Source organism: Diachasma alloeum, unplaced genomic scaffold, assembly GCF_001412515.2.
Source record: "Diachasma alloeum isolate Michigan unplaced genomic scaffold, Dall2.0 Dall_scaffold_00176, whole genome shotgun sequence".
NCBI classification, from domain to species: domain Eukaryota; kingdom Metazoa; phylum Arthropoda; class Insecta; order Hymenoptera; family Braconidae; genus Diachasma; species Diachasma alloeum.
Window position 1 is genome coordinate 1,135,894 of NW_021680342.1, and position 19,974 is coordinate 1,155,867.

The following is a 19,974-nucleotide window of genomic DNA, read 5'->3' on the forward strand; positions in this document are numbered from 1 at the left end:
CTTCACCCGCTTGCTCAGCTTAACTCCCTCCTCACCGACGATTCAGTCTAACTCCGACTGTCGAAGCGTAGAGAGCGTCCTTTTAACGCGCTCAGTAAAAATAAACGTCAAGACCTAGTGATTAATATCAAAAAGATTAGTTCGATTACCTTGAGGTTTCCAACACATTCAAGGGAACATGGCGTGCAACAGAGCAACGAAATCGGGATTTGCCGCTGAGGCGCAAAGAAAGGTGAGATATTACTCTCGTGACTCGATCTTTACGATTCTGTTGAGCTATTCCATTCAGTTGAAGAGCGCGATTAATGGTTTTGGGGCTTTTTTCGAGGATTTCGTGACACGCAACCGAAATCGCGGATTATGCATTTGACGTTATGAACCCTCGGTCGAGTGCGCCGGTGAACGAAAACAACCCCCGTGCCACCCTGACCTAGTGAGCCCGGCTGAGAGCCCCTTCCCCCTGTCCCTACCCACCCCTCACCCGTCCAGTGATAACCCACTTCCACGAAAATCGAAAGAACGCTTCAAGTATTGGAATTTTTTGTTTGAGTTTGAACGCGAAATTTGCAGAATGCGTTGACTGCTATCTTTCGCCAGAATTCGTTGATAATCGGGATTGCGAGCGATAAAAATCAGGCAAATAGAGATTGGAGAGGTGAGAAGTTGCGGTTCGAAAATTTATATTCGATTCCTACCGATTTTCTAACGGTCCCTGCAATGTCGGAAATTTGCTCAATTTATTTTGTATTGTCTTCGGGGGCAATTGAATGGGTTGAAATGCTCGGCCAACAGCTGGCAGCCGAGGGGAATTAAAACATTCGGGTTCCCCAAAGAAGGGAGCGTCCCTGAAACTCGTTTGCCGTGGTACACTTATTCTCATGGGATTCTCTTACTCCTTATTTTAAACTCCGAATGTGGACTCAAAATCTAACGAATCATCACTCGTGTTCTTGTTTGTCATCGCCACTCGTTGATATTGAGTACTGTGTATTCAATGCCAAATTATTCCAAAACGAGGTGGGAATATATTAGTCACTGGAAAATTTCGTCATCGATCAATGCGGAATATTACGTCATTAAAATATTTGAGAAATAAACTCATCGGTGGAACCAACTCGTCGACGTGTCATCCTGAATTATCGGGTCCGTGATAATGAGGCCTCAATAAAACGGATGGGAACAATTAAGTGAAAATGATAAATGTGTTATGATATTCTTAATAGAGCAATTCTTCATTTCTTGTTTAATCAGTTCAAGGACTTTGGAAATGATAAAAACCGGTTTTCGGGGGGTTTATACTTTTTACGTCGGTAACAAATGTTGGAAATTTTCAGGATTGCTGTAAACTCGATAATTTTATAGTCTACGTGTTATTCCAGGCGATATTTGCCTTGGCATCAGGCGCATTAAGCCGGCACTGTGAAAACATACCCCACCCCGAAGACTCCTCTTCGCATACTTTTATCGGCAATTGCAAGGTTTTATTTTAAATTGTCGTCTCGGTGGAAAACAATGCCTAGTAGACAGCATTCTTACGAAGAAAGCAAACAATAACGTCTCGACGAGTCCAGGTATCGAAAAATATTTTTGCGAAGTACATCCTTTTTGGCAGTGATTCAAGCGCTAAAGGGCCTATTACTCTTTCAATATCTGAATGCACAACAAATAAAAATGAATAAAAAGAAGGGGGTACAATCGTGACCCAACGCAAATGGGCTCTGGAGATGTTACTCTCTGATGAAATAGACGGTTTTTTCTGTCTGTATTTGGAGGCCAGACACAGTCCTACACAGACACACACATTTTTACTGAGAAATGACAGAGTCCGTGACCAGCGAAGATACGCTTATCGCTGAGTGGAATGTATGGGCTCAAAGCCATCACGAGAAGCGCTTCCTCGGTATTTTTTTTGCTTAGCGAATAAGAGACGGGGGAACACTTGGGACGACAGGAGAATCACTCGAGGCTCTCAAAACCGAAAGAGTTTGTTTTGATTGAAAAATTATGTTCGTGATATTTCACATTTTAAATGGGACGATAACTTCATTTTTGAGCTTTTTAATGCTGTCGCCTCTGAAGTTTTATAAGCTTGCACTCAGAAAAATGGAGTTTGAAAAGTACGTCTTTATTTATATTAAGGAACTCGTGGCTTGAAACTTTTCAAGAGCAAAATATCTTGCACTAGGGAAAAAAAACTTTCGTCGAGAAATTTTGTAATTGTCCTAAAGATGACAATTTCTTGACGACAAGAAAGCGATTTCTCATATCAAGTTTAATTGAATTAATTCATTTCAGAGTTTTTAGCCTCAATTCTAGAATATTTTAATGCAAAATCATTTTAATTTTTTTGAGAAATCGTTTTCTTGTTATAAACCAATGGCCTTCATCTTTCGGTTGCGCTTCAATTGATGAATTTCTCGTCTGTTTGAGAGGGAGGAATGGGGAAATGTTTTAATGGTTTTTTCGATGAAAATTTTCGATTAAAATTCATCGAAAATCTAGGTTTCCACGAATTTTTCGGGGGAAGAGACGTCTTTGTACGATTTCATTCTAGGACAGTGACATTCCGTTAGTTTTATGTGGAGAATTCGAACTGACTTGAATATTATAGAAAAACTAGGAATTTCATTTATCGGAGCTATAAATATTCAATTCTGCTCGTAAAAATGACCGTTGGAGTCATAAAATCACGTAAAAACTCCGGTTTTGTGAACTGTACAGGATGAATAATCAATGCACAATGAATTTTTTTTGTCAGTAATTTTCGGGGAAAACCAAGGACCTTGTGAGGAATTTTTAATAATTGAGCGATGAGTAACTCGTAAATTCAGATTGTCTTGCTAAGTAACTTGTCGAACTTGATTACTCCCTTCAACAATGAATGAGTACAGTCATCCTACTGTGACTAATGCAACGTGGCAATGGCTGAAGAAATGTTTACCCACACAATTACCGATAAAACTGTTCGAAAATATGCACACGTTAATTAAAACGATTTGATATTTGATGCGGGAATGAATACTGGCTTTGTTGCTTTAAAAATAACGTACAGCGGAAATCCGTTATGAATACCGGAAATGTGGGACCCTTCTCGAGGTACTTATCAAGGGTGTTCTTGTTCTACGCCGTTCGATACTGCCCGCATCAATCGAGCTAAGTGCATTCTCATTAGGAAATGCTTTTGATGAGGAACTTTCTGCGAAGCTAAACTAGCACTGTCGAATTCATTTTCTGTATTATTCATCGAACAGCTCGATTTATTTATGTCAACCCCTGGCGCTATTGAATGCACTCGGCGCTTAACATTTCACTTTGACTGAAATGTTGAGAGTAAACTCGTTTGATTTTACATCACCTTCGAGCACGTGTTTTCTATGCAGTTATATTTGTTTCGCGGTTTATGATTCGGGGGAAAGTTGAGGGGATTGGGAACGAGAGGGGGCGACAAAAGTTGAGGCTCTGAAGGCAGACATTCACGAGAAAGAAGGCCGATTGTCATTTAGGGTAAAGTGTCACAAGTTGGTTTTTGTAATCCACCAAATTTTCTGCAGAAAATTTCTCTTGCGGGGTTCCACGGAACAGCTCCCTCGCAAAGCTAAGAGGGCACAGGATCTTGCAAATCCTTGCAAATCCGCTTTGGGAATCTTTACCTTCACTATTTCACTGATCAATTTGATTTTTTTTTTATGAAGATAGAAACGTTCCGCAGTTTAGTATTCGGGAAAAGGGAGTGAAATTAGGAATAACACTGAGAGGGAAGTTGAGGGTGTGAAGAGACATTCGTTTCCTCGCACGAAAAACCAGTTGGAAAATTGAATTTTGTTCGGAAATTGTTGAAAAAGGGAAAATAGTGAAAGTGAATATATGATTGTGGTTGACTACAACAAGTGGAGATAGAAGAATAATAATATCAAAAACTTTTCATCTCATTTTCCAAATATTTAGACTAAAGCCAGAGAGAAAAACGTTTCGATTTTCAGGAATATTTCACTGATTATTAGAAATTTGTCACCAATTACTAATAATGCTGAGCACTGACTAGAATCGGTTTGATTATCATCAATTTCTAGCACTGAAATTGGGGACAGATTCTTAAAAATGAGGGATGAGTCCCTCAAAATCAGTGACATGTCCCTAATAATTAACAATGGATCTCTAAAAACCAGTAGCATAACGTCTCTGAAAATCAAAACTTTTTTTATCTCCGTCAACTGTCAAAAGTTCTTTTCTACCGTCCACAGAATTTTTCTACAAAAAACCTGCGGAGTGCCACGAAACCTCTTCCTCCCAAAGATATTTTGCAAATCCCTGCAAATCCGCTTTGGGAATATTTTCCTTCACCATTCCGCCACTCAATTCAAGTTTGTTTTCCCCTGTAAAGATAAAAACGAAAGAGAGGAAATGGTTACGAGACAAACCGCATAGAATCCGTCAAACTTGACTCAGCCCTGGAGAAGAATAATATAAGGGGATTTACGTTGATGGTTGCCGTATGTGGGGAGAGCCCGCTCTTTCACATTACAAGCATGTGGATAGGATATTTTAACGTGAGTCACGCATAGCTTCTTCCTTATGTCATATTCGGGTCGCGACCGGCCCAGTGTCTAGTCGGATTCAATCATTATCGACGACGATGGATTTTTTTTCGTTAACGGTCAGTTGCTCAAGCTCTCGTAAACACGTGCCCCTGTATGCGGCTGTACATATGTGTCAAGCTAGAGTTACCTAACTTGTCAATGTAAAGCTTAATGAACCAACCCGCTGCTTTGTCAAATATTGACGTAAAAAACTTGCGCAACACTCGGCTTATTATGACTCATTAAAAATCGAGGCACTGGAGAAGCTGTTCAAATTTTAAGTTTATAAATAATTGTTTATAAATAATTCATGAACGTTAGTTTCAGTCGTTAGTTGTGAAAGCTTCATTTCGCTAATTGATAATCACTTCCAAGTTGATCCTTCGCGAAACGTAATTCACTAAAAAATTTTTTTTGTCATTTTCCTCCAACTTTCATCTCAACGCGTAAATCCTGATTTGGAGTTGTCTCCGGTCTAGATTCTCTGTATTTCCTGGGCACATAATCCCATTGTTTCGGATGACTGTACTTAAGTAGTTCATTGCCACTTAAGGGCAGACTGGACAGGTTCGCGTGACCGAATGTGTGGGGACTAAGAACGTAAAACATGATTTAATTGTTACTACTCCAAATTCCCGGTCTCATGTAGAGAGAGCATGTTCAAGACGGAAATATTCTCTCATGACAATTGAAGATTTCAGAGACCATTGTCAAGTGACTGTTCACCGGCATTTTGGCTCAGTAGTCGAATTTCAACGATCCGCTCCGTGACGCTTATGCTCCCTCAGTATTTATGATACCCCTAACGATATAATTGGGATAAATGGGCACAATTTGCTTGACACTTAACACACAAACATCTCAATTTCTACGATTATTATGGACTGAACGAATGAATCAATCCATTTGCTGGACTGGATCCATTTGCTAAACTCTGTATCGACTCAGCGATGCTTTGAGCAAATAATTAAGATCGCTCGGGGTAATTTACGACTAATATAATTTTTTTTCAATTTTATATCCTGAAAATGAGTTATTAACGGGCGTTAAAATTCGATTTCTTTAATAAAAAATATGAGATTTATAACTGGATTGATATCTCAGTTTGTTTGACAATTTTGAATTCTTGTACGTGTCATAAGGTACAATTCCAGGAACTTGTTAATGTAAGATTGTTAATTTTCTTATTGGAAACTTATGAGGAAGAGATTAATTCAATATAAATTAACTAATTAATTAATGTGAATAGTATTTTCAAATTATGCTTAGATCCGCCATAAACTAACAGAATAAATATTTCTTTTTGATACGAAACAAACTCTTGGGATAAGTTTTTCTTGTCTTCAAAATTGTCAAAGTTTTTTTTGCAAATTTCTATTTATTTCTATTCATTTTTTCCTTCGCCACCTTTTTCGGAGTTTTCACACTGCGACCTTGGAAATTAAACGAATTATTGGTTGAGATCGTAAGGGAAGATGCAACCATTCCGGTTTTCCAATACAAGTGAACAAAAATCCCCATAAAATAGAGCTGGCCAAATCTCCACAATCCGTAAAAGGGCAAACCAGTGTAACCAGACACCATGCAGCCTTCATCATGTCCCCATGTCTTCCAGTATGCGTTTTTATAGACAGCGCACTCCGTACAGTGATCTTACGCAATTGTCTCGACCTTATAAAGTGGGTCACTAGTTTTGCCTGTGACCTCAGACACTTTTGCTGATAAATTCGAGGGTATTGTATTTTTTATTGGAGCAAAAACGCTAATCATGGTGATGAAAGTACATGCGTTATATCTGGGCGCAATCGATGAGGGATAACGTTGGTCACCTACTGGCTGGAGCGCACGACTGATTGGGAGCATCGCCAGCTTAGGACTTTGATCGAGGGACGACCAGTATGCGTCATTAAATTGTAACTTGATTAGACCACTATAGAAGAATAGTTTTGCAACAGCTATGCTCCGATTACTCGTTGACAATTGGTGAATAATCAATTGTTGAGCGGCTTTGGATGATAATATCCCGTGGATATCAAATAATTTATGTATTGTGTGAGCCAGTTTCATGTTTAAAATATATTTTCCAAAATATAACGGAGAAAAGTGATATCAGTGATTTTTATCCCTGAAATTTTCAGGAATTCGATAAATTCCTGAAAATTAGAAATGAAAGTTAGTGACGATGTCACTGAAAATTACTGACAAAATCAGTGAATTGTAAATTTCATAATCGCGAATTTCTAATAATCAGTGACATATTCCTGGAAATAAAAACGCTTTTCTCTGAGATGTTTCTTTATGCTGACAATCTTTCGGATTTTAATCGCTTATCCTATTGGAAGTTATTCTTTTGTGTTGATAAACGAAAACATTGATTAAAATTCTTCGCAATAATGTTTTATCTATCTTTTTTACATTCGTCATCATTCTTTGGACAATGAACCCAATGCCTTTGACGTATAACTGATGGTGATTGCTTTCTTCTTTATGCTTCTTCAATTTCAGGGGAAAACTCTCTAAAGCTAAATATCGAAAAGCTACCCATTGCGAGGGAAAAAGTCCCAACTGAAAAATTGAGTACAGCGGATCGTTTTTTTCGATTATATTATTCTGGAATTGTTCACGGCAAACGGATCATAAATAATGACTTTTTGCACACTAAGGAGACTATGAATTCCATTCAGATGGAATTTGAGACATTTGAAACAGGAATAGAAGAGGGAAGATTTCAAAAAAGACAAAATAATCAATTCAATAACGCGAAGGTTCTCATTATAACAAGTAAGTTCTTGACAATGCGTGAAAGTCTAGCTCAATTAAAAAAAAATTATACTAAAAATTACTCGAAATTATAACTTTTCCTTTTGAAAATAAGAAACTTTTTTTTCTGTCGAGAAACATCGATTAAAATTCCACAAAAAATTCGTTATTTGTCTCCAGTCAACATTTTCATCACAATCTTTCATTCTTCATCTTTCTCCCCAGACCAGTCTCCTTCCTGTGTCTCCAGGAAATAATCCCATTGGCCTTGACGTACAACTCTAGTAAAGCACTCCCAGCGCGTTATTAAAAACACCGAATGTTGTGCTCGTTGAGACAATATTGCGGTTATGCTGTAGTGAGGTCAGAGGTTTTAAATTGCTCCTGCAAGAGCTGCACTTGTTGATAATACACCCACAATTTCTCCGATATAAATTACAAGTATTTTTAATATCTTCCTCAGTGGGCAATAAAATTTTTTTCTACACTTCAATTTATCGAGTGGGTTAGACTCGACAAAGAAACCTTTGAGGAGTCACGTGAGTTCATTGGCTCCGGAGAAACAGTCCTCGGTCGAACGAAAGACGAAAATGAAAATGTTTCTCTCTTTTCCCGATGTTTCGAAATAAATGAATTCCAGGATCTCGCAGAATTGTCTGGCATGCTCGACGAGGTTTCGTGGAGGATGCACTTCCTGCATTCCAATCATAGAACACTTGAGTGAAAGTAAATGGTCGATGGATTCCCAAGAGAACGAGTTCTTATTGGGGTTGTAACCCTAAGAGCAAACGATTACCCAGGAGTTTTTGATTTCACGGAGAGTTGGGTGAATTATGTCTGAGAGAATGTTTGACTTGTCGGTTTCTATTCTACTGTAAAAATTATGATGGAGAATGATTCAAGTGAAATTTCTAATTTAAATTTAACGGCCAACAGAAATTGCTTCAGCTGAATTTTTCCACTCATCTTTCCACAATTGAAGACTCGATGAATATTTATCCCCTGATATAATAGATTTTGGAAATACGTCCCACCGTTTTATAGTAGAAATTTAATGGCCTACAAAAAATATCTGACATTTCTCAAAATCAACCCGTTTCGAAGATATTCATGAAGCAATTTGCATTCAATTTTCCATCTCATCTCTTATTTCCACCGCTTCCCCCGAATTCTCCATGGCTCGCAGAAAAAAATTCAAACGTCATATCAATGCAGAAATCCTTCAAATACTGTTCGAATCGAATATTAGAATCCACCGTTGACCCAGAGGATTACACCGGCTTTCACCGGTTCCCTCGAGAAAATTTTATTCGAACATGTTTGCATAACTGAATAAATGCATTCCGAGAGGAGCCGATTCCCCTCACCTGAATAATTAGTGGAGAATACCTCCGCAAAATCTATTGTACTTGGGCATGAGACTTTCCGAAATATCGGTAACAGCATGCATCATTGCTTTATAACGAAACGACTAATGCTCCTGTTGAATTATTATACAACATGAGAGAGTCGAGGGAATTTGTATAACGGAATGCATCCGAGTCACGGAGGCGAACGTCAGCCGTTAGATATACGATTGAATGTCGACAGAGCCGAGAAGAAGAGGACGAAAGTACCGGTTTTAATTTTCCAATGAATTTGTAATTAATTCGTGGTGACAGGCTGTCTGTCTCAAGTAATTTGTACTCCCATTAGGTTAATAATAATTTCCACGCTCTTTACTCAACACGATAGCGAAACCTGTTATCAGATAAACTGCGAGATGTTTAGATATAATCAATGGATGTATGTCAGACAACAAAATACTCCTCCACTCTTCATTTCACCACTTGATTATTGCGGCAATATTCAATGGATATTTTTACCCTCAATTGGATTGAAATCAGCCCGATATGGAGAAGGAAATGGATAAATGGAGTAGACGCGACGTAAGGTCGATGACATGATGCAAAATGGTCACGTTTTTCAGACCCTACAGGATGCATTACTTGGAAACTGGTGTAATTAATAAAATACAGCACTGTTTGTGGGTGAAAACTGCGGGAGTTTTGTGTTTCATGGGAGAGGGGAATTTAATCGTGTGATGAAACCCGTGTGAAGTCATTATGCACATTATTCTTGTTTCGATTATTTATGTTGCAACAGTTGGGAATAAATTTTTCACTCAATTTCAATTTTGTTAAATGTCAGACAATTTTTATGAGGAGTTTTATGCGCCAGACTCTTATAAAATAGTTGAGTTATTAAAAAAAAAATGGACAGATGATTGAGTAGCGAATTTTAAAAACCAGCAAATTAATTCCTGTCATAATTTGACTGGAAGAGAAACAAAGTTCTCTAGTGATAAGCAAAAAATGTACTGTATCTCCTGCTCTCAACGTACGATATGACATCATATTTAAAAATATCCGAGCATAATTATGACGGTTTTTTTCCGGCTCGTGACTCTGCGATAGTATGTCGTAATCACTCTGACAATTTAGAAAGATTCAGCTGGTTATTCACAATGTTTTGTTGTTTTGCAGATTAACAGCAAATACAGCGAGGAATTAGCCCAGGAATGTCTGGAATGGATCAAGACAATTACCGGGGAAAATATAAACACCAGCGGAGATATGGATAATTTTTATGAAACACTCAAGGATGGAACTCTCCTGTGCAGGTAACTATCCATTATTGAATCGGAAATTGACGTGGAATTGGTGAGGATATTTTAAAAATTGAATTCTTTCTGGGCAGATTGGTGAATCACGTGCAGGAGGGATCAGTGAAGAAGATTAATCAATCAACGATGGCTTTCAAGTGCATGGAGAATATCAATGCGTTTTTGGAGGTAGCGCGCGGATTGGGTGTACCTCCCCAGGAGACATTCCAGACTGTTGATCTTTGGGAACGGCAGAATCTTAATTCGGTCGTTATTTGTCTCCAGTCCCTCGGGAGAAAGGTAAATCTCATTTGGTTGCTAATGAATCAATCAACGACGACTTATTTCCATACTGACTTTTTCTTGTTCATCAGTCAATTATTCAGACAATGAATTATTTAACGATTAAATGTCAGTTATAGAAAAGAGCTCTTGATATTTTTCACTTAAATAACTCAATCCCAAGGTAACTGCTTCATTAATAAAGATGTCATATTCGACTTGTCTTCGATGGAGTCAGTTTCTTTCTTCAAATTTAAGACTTTGAGTGTTCAAAAGATCTCGGTACCTGGGTCTCCTTTATGATTGTAATTATCATATTTCTTCTAACAGGCTGGCAATTATGGTAAGCCGAGCATTGGACCAAAAGAGGCTGACAAAAATGTTCGTAAATTCACTGAGGAGCAGCTGCGCGCTGGGCAAGGTGTAATTAGCCTCCAATACGGTAGCAACAAGGGTGCCAATCAGAGTGGCATAAACTTTGGAAATACTCGACACATGTAAATCCTGTGTTCCATCACTCAGCCAAATTCTCGTTTTATTTTTCACTTCTTTTTTTCCAATCGCCATTGGAGATGATAAATTTTTCGTTTATTCTAAATTTTACAAATTATCTTGATAATTTGGTATTATTATACTGATATATTTTTTTTACTCTTGAATTGGAAAGATATTTTATCCTCAGTAAGGGTCCACGTGAATAGTTCAATGAATTAGTGTACGTTGGTGCCATTTTTGGGTTGAAACATTTCATAAAAACCGATGCCCCTGACCAAATTAACGTATTACGTAGGAATAATGTAATTCCTAGTATTTTGCACAATTGATCTCGAACGATCGCTTGAGAAATTTCGGAGAAATTTTGGATGAACACGAACGAGAGATGAAACGGACAATGCATTTCTATTGTTGAAAAACTGTCAATTTTCATGACTTGAAAGCAATTATCTTGTGACAAAATAATTTGTAGAGCAACCGACGTGGTGCATAATTGTTACACGATGAACTCAGATTATTTCATTTATCATATTACCGTTGATTTAACGCTTCAGTTGTGTTTGGAAAACTCATATGAAAAAAATATTAATTCTATGCATTGGATCCTCATTTGCACGTCAGTTATTATTATTTCTAAGAATATATATTGTGTATGATACATAGAGAGCGATTAACTTAAGTATTTTGTACAAACATCTTTTTTGGTGAATTATTGAAGGAAATATATAACTTTCAGATTGTATTTAAAAGTCTATCAGGAATAAAAAAATTTATTAGAAATTAGTAAACATGTAGTTCTTTATTTCATTCATTCACATAACTAAGTTTTCTAAAGGAGATGTATTTATCAACAAGTTATCGCTGGAATGGGTAATAATCCAGGCCTGAGTTCCAGTGCCAGGGGTGAGTGAATCCAGTTTTTTGGCGTGAAGCAATCTCCATCAATTTCTGAACTTCAGGTCTGAGAAAAAAATCATATGGTAAAATCAAATCTGTAGTAAAGGGATAAAACGTTACAAATGCAATTTGGAAATTTCTCTCATCACATTTATCAGATCAGTAATGGAGTGGTAAAAGATAACAAAGGTAACAATTTAACTCCTAGTTGAGTTTCCAAGGAATATCTCCAAATGTGAGTGAATGAAATTTTTGTAAACATCTTTTTGTGTGAAAGTGCTTTTTGTTTAAGTGACATACCCACTGACATTTCCGCAAATTTCGTCATTTAGAAATCACAATTAGGAAACTATAAATTTCGGTTTCATTATTAAGAATGAGCAAAAATTCGAAAAATTAAGCTCCATTCAATGCCGAATCTTTATTCGCGATTAAAATTTCAAGTAAAATATGAAATTTTTGCCTCTTTTCTATTCAAAACTGTTTGAGTTCACTCGAATTTCAAATAAAACATCACTCTCCTGAAAATTGGCGCTCGATTGTCTATGAAATTTGATGTGTACGAAAAGAGTCCTCTCAATATATCGAGGTCTCCTTCAAGGACAGTTTCAAAATCACTCGTCATATTTAACGTCACCTTTTCTTACTGCCGAGTCAATTCCTCGGAACAGATTTGTAAAATTAAAAATAGTATATTATCCCAGGGCTATTATTCCGTCACCTAACATGTTTGTAGTGTATAAACTACATTTAAAAAGAGAGTATTGAAGAATGAATGCTTTCTCATATTATAACGACTACTTTCGGGGCATAAACTAACGAAATTGCACATCCCTAACAATAACCCTGGGATAATATAGAAACACGATAAATCAGTTAAATAAAAAAATTTGAATTTGCGTCATAAAAATGAAAAATCATTTTTTTCCAATAATCCGTCATTCAATTAATTTTATCTAGTAGACAAACGTACCTGTCACAAGGTTGCAACATTTCCTCATGGAAAGTGCAGGGTATCGGCTCTTCTTCTTTATGCTGCCTATACACTCGAGATCTAATCAAATCGACATCACGACCACATTCCTCCAGAAAATCGTCAAGCTTGGTCGGAGGTGCATTAAAGTGCAAGATAAAATAAGAGGCCTTACGATGCACTACATCGTTAGCCGACATTTTATACGGGGTCGGCTTTTCCCCCAAATTGTCGATTTTCCTAATGATACCACCGCGATTGAAAATACCGGTTGCTACACGCTTCAATGCTGCTACTGTCTGCGGCTAAATTACAATAAACACGGAAATTTCAACGACATCCCGACAATGTGAACACCTAACCTATACTACGTATTATAGAACTTCTGTTATTTTGATTTACCTTCGTCATGGCACGCAGAATGAGGGGCATCTCGTAGACGAGCATTTTGTCGACTAGTTGTTGATCGATTCCCCCAGTCAATACCTTTAATAATTTACGATCCCTTATAAACTTCTCTCCAGCTCTGAATTCACGCGTTTTCGAACAGTAATAACATCGTTCCTTGTCGCCAGTTCGTTCCCTCTGTCGACGAGCCCGAAGAGTGTTTGCATGTAGAAATAATGAGGAATGAATGGAAAAGAATTGATTGAACTTCCCTCAATCAATTATAGAAAATCCACAAGATGTACAATTTTCCTCTTAAAAAAATGTCTAAATATCCCTTATTGAAGTCAAATATTTGCGTCTAATTGCGTTCATTGACGATTCGATAACCCATCGATTCCACATCCACTGTTCCCATTTCTACCTCTCGCTTGTTCGTGGACAGTGCGTGGACTTCCCCGCCTACAGCGCTCCACACGTCGACATTCGAGAGAGTATTACTCAGTTGGTATAAACACGAGTGAGTGCCAGCATGACAAGCTGACGCAGAGATGAGCCGGAGTTTGTTGACTACAGTTGCTTTCAAACAAACATAAATTACGTAGAACTAATTGATAACTGAATTTCATCAACATGGTGAGTGCCCTGAATACTCCTCACTTCCCAAACATCATCAGCCTTGGGTTGATTGATGACTAGCAACGAAAACCATAACCTTCCACTATTTATGAATTCCTAATCAACGATCAATGTTTTTTATTTTTCTCACTAGTCAGCTTTATTCAACTTCCAAAGTCTGATGACTGTCATCTTACTCCTGATATGCACTTGTGCCTACATACGATCAGCAGTACCAAGTTTATTGGACAGGAAGAAAGTTGGGTATGAGGCTCACAAATTTATTTATTTTGAAATAATCAATGTTTATTCTACTACTATTAAAAATAATACATTTTATTCTCTCAGGATGGGCGGAATATTCTGGAAATGTGCGAGAATCGGTGAGCGAAAGAGTCCATATGTTGCTGTAGGCTGTCTCTTCATGGCATTCAGCATATTATTCTGGTCCTAGAGTGGGCCAAAGCATGAAGAAAAACATGAGAATCATGAAAACGTGATTGAAACTGAATAAAGTAAAAAGCCCACAGTTTTGAGGGGACAAACAATTTTAATAATCACTGAGAACCAACAGAACATAATAAACGTACGAAGGCAATGGAAATTATTACTTACATACGTATTTTCACTTTATTTGTCAACACGTTACGTCTGCAAAGCTAGTGTGTATTCAACTTGAGCACATCTTCTCATCCTTACATGTGTATCTTAGAATATATATAATTCTTTTTTTTACTATAAACAACAGAACTTTTATTTACTCATTTCATGTCCATAGGTACTATATTTATCAGTGTATTGAGCATCATTCGATAATACAACTAATTCATCCGATAGTTACACTGATCATACATTCCTTCACTTCATCATACAAATTATTTAATAACTACGAGGCCCTATACCTTGTGGAGCAGTATAACTGATATGATCATAAATCAAGATATGTCTTTATTGATATTTACAAATCAATGATTAACAGTTCGTAACGTCGTACATAAACTTCGTTGTTTAGATCTGAAATAAATGTAATTATCTTTAAACTGTACAAAACAAGTTGTAAAACTCCCCAGTTGTCGTCAAACCGCAAAGCATAGGGCTTTTTCCTCTGACATTTCAGTCGACTTTTCATTCATCAAAAACAAAAATTCTGTAATGAATTATCGTTTAACTAACCACTTGAAAACATTTAATACAGCGTTACACGCACTACAGATATGACTTCTTTTTAAACGACGAGAAATATGAGATCCTCAGAGTGCTCATACCCCAATCTCATAAAACTCGTTATACTATGTATGTAACTTACACGTTAAGTCATTACACTAATTATTTGTCTCATATTTGATTATGAAATTCATAGTCAATTCACGACACTCGTGTCCCCCTCAATGTCCCCCATTACGTTCAGTATCTATAAGTTTATAATTTGAAAACGTCACTTTTACAATCTTTTTTTCGTGAGTCCTTCAATTTATTCACCTCGTGTCTTAGTTTAAATTTTTCATTATCGAGATTTCGTAGTTCCAAAAAAATATAATCATCTCAACTTTGGATATGTCCCCATTTCAGTTAAGACATTCGACAATGCTAATGAAAAATATTCATCCTTCACTCGCACATTATCATAGGGTTTTCATGAAAAAAAAAACGCGCATAATTTCACAGAATGATGAATCCCTCGGGCAATACATTTTTTTTTCAAGACGTGTTTATGACCACGAAAAAAGGTGAAAGAAAATAAAAGGAGAAGTATGTAAATGGAACACCTCACTCTTGAATATTATAAACTCAAACGTCGGGCATGGGGCGAATGTACATCTTCCACATTCATCATCAGGCAAACTGATGGAATATGAAAATGTCTGAGGTAAAAAAAGAGCTAAAAAATAATGGAAGATAAAGAACAGAGGAATTTAATTAAAAGGCGGCTAGATAATTGCGGGAACAATAGGGGAAAAAATTCACTCAGTACTAATATCAAAATGATAACACAAGAAGTGCAACTGCTATGATAATAAAGTTGCTGTTGGCTATCGTTCCAAGACTTCCATCAAAGATTTCATTATGTTTAAAGGCATTGTGATCTTTAGTGAGAGGTACACGTGAGTCCGGCGTTGTTGTTGTAATGAATTTCCTTTTTTCATAAGTGAATGCAACCGTACTCCTTTGTAACATCGGTGTACTTGTTCTGCTGTACGAAAGTTTTGGCGTTGTCCTCCATGATGAATTCCCTCCACTGAATCTCTTCCCACTGGTGGAAGTCGCACGTGTTGACTGAGTCACACCTTCAATCTCTGCAATGATAAACGATCGTATTCTCTTCCACATATACTTTTTTCCTTTCCTCATCTCTCCATTCCCCTCCCTCTTCCCATTTTTCTTATCCCCCTCCGAAATTTTTTCCCCCATTCTATTCTTCTCGTGACACACGTATGAATTGAAATAACGGAGAAATTTTCACTCCGGACTGAGAGAAAAACGAACAAGTTGTCAAACAACTCTTGTTTGAGCCACCGAAATCGTTAGTTGAAAATTAACAAAAACATGGATAATTGCTCGGCTTTCAATCATTCATACAAGACGGTGCCTTTTCAGAATAAAAATATCTTTTACGAGGGAAGTTTACCAAGAAATATTTTGTCCCTAAGTTGCAAGATTGCTGTCATTTCATTATTATTATTATTATTATTTATTTTATTTTATTCATTTATTTATTTAAACAATAATATTTTGCGATAAAAATTTTCAATCTCCCCGCACAAGTACGATTTGTTTGAGAACCCTCCTGTTTTTCTCTCGGTGCGTAAGAAAATTGAGAGCATGAAAAATCAAAAATATCTCACGGTATAATCGTAGAGTTGCTTCAGCCTCCCCAATCACTGATTTAGCAATGCACTTGTACTCATCCAAATCCTCCGCCTGAAGTTGCATTATCTTGAGTTCAATGGTTGTCTTCCACTCCTCTTTTTCATTCACCGTCTCATTACTCACGAATCTACCACTGGGGAAATTAGCATAGCGAATTAGTCAACAATAAATTACGAATTCAAGCCCTCCCTCTAGCTCTGTCACCCTCACTTGACATTGTATCCGTTTGTGTTATAGATATGAGATTTATGCATCAAGTATAATTTACGAGGTGGGACGAGGGAGTGAGGGAAGATTGGCTTGTTCAGCCGTAATTTCAATTCCCGTGTGATAGGAAATTGATTTCAAACAAACGGACATACTGAATGCACTCAAGGGATGGGTGAGGAGGGAAGGTTTTAGGGGAGATAAAGGTCAACGTATGACATTTTGATTTCTGTCATTGTGAAACGTACCCACTGCTTATTGACACGACTTGTTTCCCTCGCTGCCACATATTTATTGTTCTTGGGAAGGACTCAATTTCACATACGAGTGACACATCGGTGCCCAGGGGTGAGCCAACCAGTTGATTTTTAACTTTCGCAGTGGGCGAAACTTCTCGTTATTCAATTCAACAAACAATAAAGGACGAATTATTTTTCATGGATTTGTTGTGTCATTCAGTGGCCACTCGATAGTAGGATGGATAATCAATAGGATATGTGTTATACTCCCTCATACGTATGCAAATACTCACAGTGTACTCTCAAATAAACTCGTTTGCTGACACCCGGAGGCACATCATTCGTTGCAATACAAAGATAGGCCCCCATTTGCTTTCTGTCTACCCTGATTAATTCGAGCCGCTCACCCGCAAACGTCTCCACTGTAATTCATACGGTTTCTATGAGTGTTTCATTAGTTATATATCGGGAAGAAGTGTCTGGGCCCCGTGTGCTAACTCACATATGAACATTTCACCAAACTCGATTATAAATAGCCCCTATATGGGAACCAAGATTAAACTCTGCGTTATATTCAATTTGAAAGTTTGGAAACTTTTAAGGGTGGATTCGAGTGAATGGGGGTTGATGATTTTTTAAATTGCCTGCAGATGTGGGAGGTTGAGAATAGGTGGAACTGGCTGGATTTCAGAATTGGCGTGTAACTACTGTTTGTATCACAGTAATGGAATAAAGACGCGGATGATTACTGAAATCTCATCTTCAATGCAGTATAAATCGTTGACGTGGCTTGCAACAGTCAATTTATATGGCTTTTCGATTAAATCTGATTACTTGAAAATCAGCAAATCAGTTGTCTCTTAATGCGAATTAAAATTTCAATTCGATGTAACGATCGATTCATCCCATGATTACCTGACAAATTCAGTTATCATTGACGTTTTTATCAGCGTTCAACATGAGCAGCTCTATCTTCGTCAATCTCCAGCATATATTGAAATTTCGAAACCAATTACACGTAATTAAATTGAGAAGTAACTCTCATCGAATTCTGGAATATTCCCAACAAATTGGAAGTGGATATGGAATGATGCCTCGGGGGTTTTAATTTTCGAACTGTCAATTTTTTTCCGAATGAGCACAACTGTTTGGATATCAAATACGTCCATGCAAATATTATGTTCGCCTCCGAAGTAATAATGACGAATATGAGGATGGAAAAATTTATTTGCTATCTGGTTTCACGTTCGATTTACCCATTCAACTGAAAAATTGTAATTATAATTGACATTTCCATCTACGTTTAATATTAAAAACTCGATGCCCTGCAAGCTCCGACAGTCCACTCGAAACTAATCCCAAACAATGAAAATGAATAATAATAACTGTCAGCGGCATTTTAAAACATCCCATCGCATTATGGTTTTAATGTTTGGATTGCTGATTTTTCTCAAAAATAAATAAAATAGTTTGGGTATGAAGCACGGACATAATGACAGTTTCAACTCCAATTTGCTTCCACATTTGATTTTCTCTTTGAATGAAAAAGTTCAAGTGATCGTTGACATGTTCATCCTCGTTAAATATGAAAAACTCAATTTGCTTCAATCTCCAGCGTGAATTAAAATTTCAGGAAGAATTTCAAGTAAAAACGAATGTCGCGTAATGGAACCGAAAATTGATAACTGTCAACTGAATCCCCAAGAAGTTCCAGTAGCATGAATATGAAGTGACAATTACCTTTAATGAATTGATCACGATTTTTTCTCACTAGTAAAGCATCCTTCTCCTTCTTCCACGCTACGGTGGGCGTTGGTCTACCCGAGGCTTTGCACTCCAGTGTAGCATTCTCACCCTCTTTGACGATTACCTCGCTCTCTGATGTCCCCGAAGTTAGGATATCAGGTGCAACTGCGAATGAAATCGTTAATATTGATTTTCGTATCGGTTTAACTCACTCCATCGAGGAAATAGATGGTGAAATGCAATAGGATGCCTGAAAAGGGAGGGCGAGAGAGTTGGACGATGAGTTTATCGAACCATTTGGTACACTTGGTAACTATCGTGTGTACGTGATCTCACGGCTTTTGGTTTCATATCGTGTTGATATTACGGTTTTAGATAGTAATTAACACAGCTAAAAGGGGTTGTTCGCCCATATGGCAGAGACACGTACTCATCAGCGCTAAGTTTCTAAATTGAGTATTTGTGGGTGATCCTCATAATTGATGGAATTTTGTCATTCTGTCCCTACCTCAAACCTGCAGGCATTCTGTGCATACTAATACCGCATTAAGCAACGGATTGACTTAATTACGATTTCGATGTTATTAATAGGAGTAAATCGCCTAAGGTTTGAACGAATGTCATTTGCCATAGAGTAGTGCTCGAGGGCGTGAGATTCAATGATAATTACACAGAGAAGTAGTATATTACGTTATAAATGTGAAAACGGGGAATGTTAGTACGAGTTAATACACGAGCAACCGAGCGCGACTTTTGGGCCCTCACGTAAAATGGTTTATAATACAAGTGAAGAAAAGGGCACTTTTATGATCGAATGATTCATTCATTCCAAACGAGATTCATTAACACTCCGTTGGTCGCGCTATGACCGCCACCCCGCACTTTTTTAGATTTTTTAAATTACACTGCAATAGAGCCTCAGAAAAATTAGAAAAAATTTTTCATTTCATTTTGAACTGTCTACCCGAGTCGAATAATTGGACCTGACAAATTCTACTTAGGTCTCTCCGTTCAGAACTGGATAGGTCTTGGGAAGCCTCTTCCCAAGTGCTTCCGAGACCTTTCTACCTCTGGTTATGTCCCACTTCAGCACTTGTTAGGTGTAAGCAGGACTTGCATTCAGACTTTCCAAATCCTTGCCGGTCCCCGTAATTCTATGGGCCTATATTAAATCTGCGTTCATATCCCTATTTACTCATGCGTTATTGAAATAAAAAATGCAATTATTGTTTTTTTTTTAATCTCGAAAATCGACATTTCACGGGAGGGTGGAGGGGAGAT

At 37.4% G+C, this 19,974-nt stretch overlaps 3 protein-coding genes across 3 annotated transcripts in view; 1 reads left to right on the top strand and 2 right to left on the bottom strand.

Annotated features, from left to right (window-relative positions):
• Positions 1–60: 60 nt before the first annotated feature.
• On the top strand, positions 61–11,546 carry LOC107035907 (myophilin). Its single transcript, XM_015253552.1, has 4 exons — positions 61–232; positions 9,863–9,999; positions 10,077–10,281; positions 10,594–11,546. Exons 1-4 carry the CDS (start codon positions 179–181, stop codon positions 10,762–10,764), a joined length of 567 nt encoding a protein of 188 aa, XP_015109038.1. The 5' UTR covers positions 61–178; the 3' UTR covers positions 10,765–11,546.
• Positions 11,539–13,431, bottom strand: LOC107035912 (probable 28S ribosomal protein S6, mitochondrial). The gene is made up of 3 exons (XM_015253562.1): positions 13,031–13,431; positions 12,629–12,933; positions 11,539–11,719 (listed from the first exon to the last, which is right to left on the bottom strand). Exons 1-3 carry the CDS (start codon positions 13,073–13,075, stop codon positions 11,614–11,616), a joined length of 456 nt encoding a protein of 151 aa, XP_015109048.1. The 5' UTR covers positions 13,076–13,431; the 3' UTR covers positions 11,539–11,613.
• An 818-nt stretch (positions 13,432–14,249) lies between these two features.
• LOC107035900 (lachesin) overlaps positions 14,250–19,974 on the bottom strand; it is a 58,544-nt gene continuing 52,819 nt past the window's right edge. The window contains exons 5-9 of the mRNA XM_015253541.1: positions 18,688–18,858; positions 17,241–17,369; positions 16,957–17,098; positions 16,477–16,634; positions 14,250–15,927 (exon numbers count right to left, since the gene is read on the bottom strand). Coding sequence (XP_015109027.1) covers positions 15,611–15,927; positions 16,477–16,634; positions 16,957–17,098; positions 17,241–17,369; positions 18,688–18,858 — 917 coding nt within the window. The 3' untranslated portion in view covers positions 14,250–15,610. The remainder of the gene's footprint in view (positions 15,928–16,476; positions 16,635–16,956; positions 17,099–17,240; positions 17,370–18,687; positions 18,859–19,974) is intronic.

Bases quoted from the DNA above. Each gene is read 5' to 3' on its own strand.
- LOC107035912 (XM_015253562.1), bottom strand. From the start codon at position 13,075: ATGCTCGTCTACGAGATGCCCCTCATTCTGCGTGCCATGACGAAG. The intron at 12,934-13,030 runs GTAAATCAAAAT...ATTGTAATTTAG, and splicing joins TTCTGCGTGCCATGACGAAG to CCGCAGACAGTAGCAGCATT. The intron at 11,720-12,628 runs GTACGTTTGTCT...TTTTTTTCTCAG, and splicing joins ATGTTGCAACCTTGTGACAG to ACCTGAAGTTCAGAAATTGA.
- LOC107035907 (XM_015253552.1), top strand. From the start codon at position 179: ATGGCGTGCAACAGAGCAACGAAATCGGGATTTGCCGCTGAGGCGCAA. The intron at 10,000-10,076 runs GTAACTATCCAT...CTTTCTGGGCAG, and splicing joins GATGGAACTCTCCTGTGCAG to ATTGGTGAATCACGTGCAGG. The intron at 10,282-10,593 runs GTAAATCTCATT...TTCTTCTAACAG, and splicing joins TCCAGTCCCTCGGGAGAAAG to GCTGGCAATTATGGTAAGCC.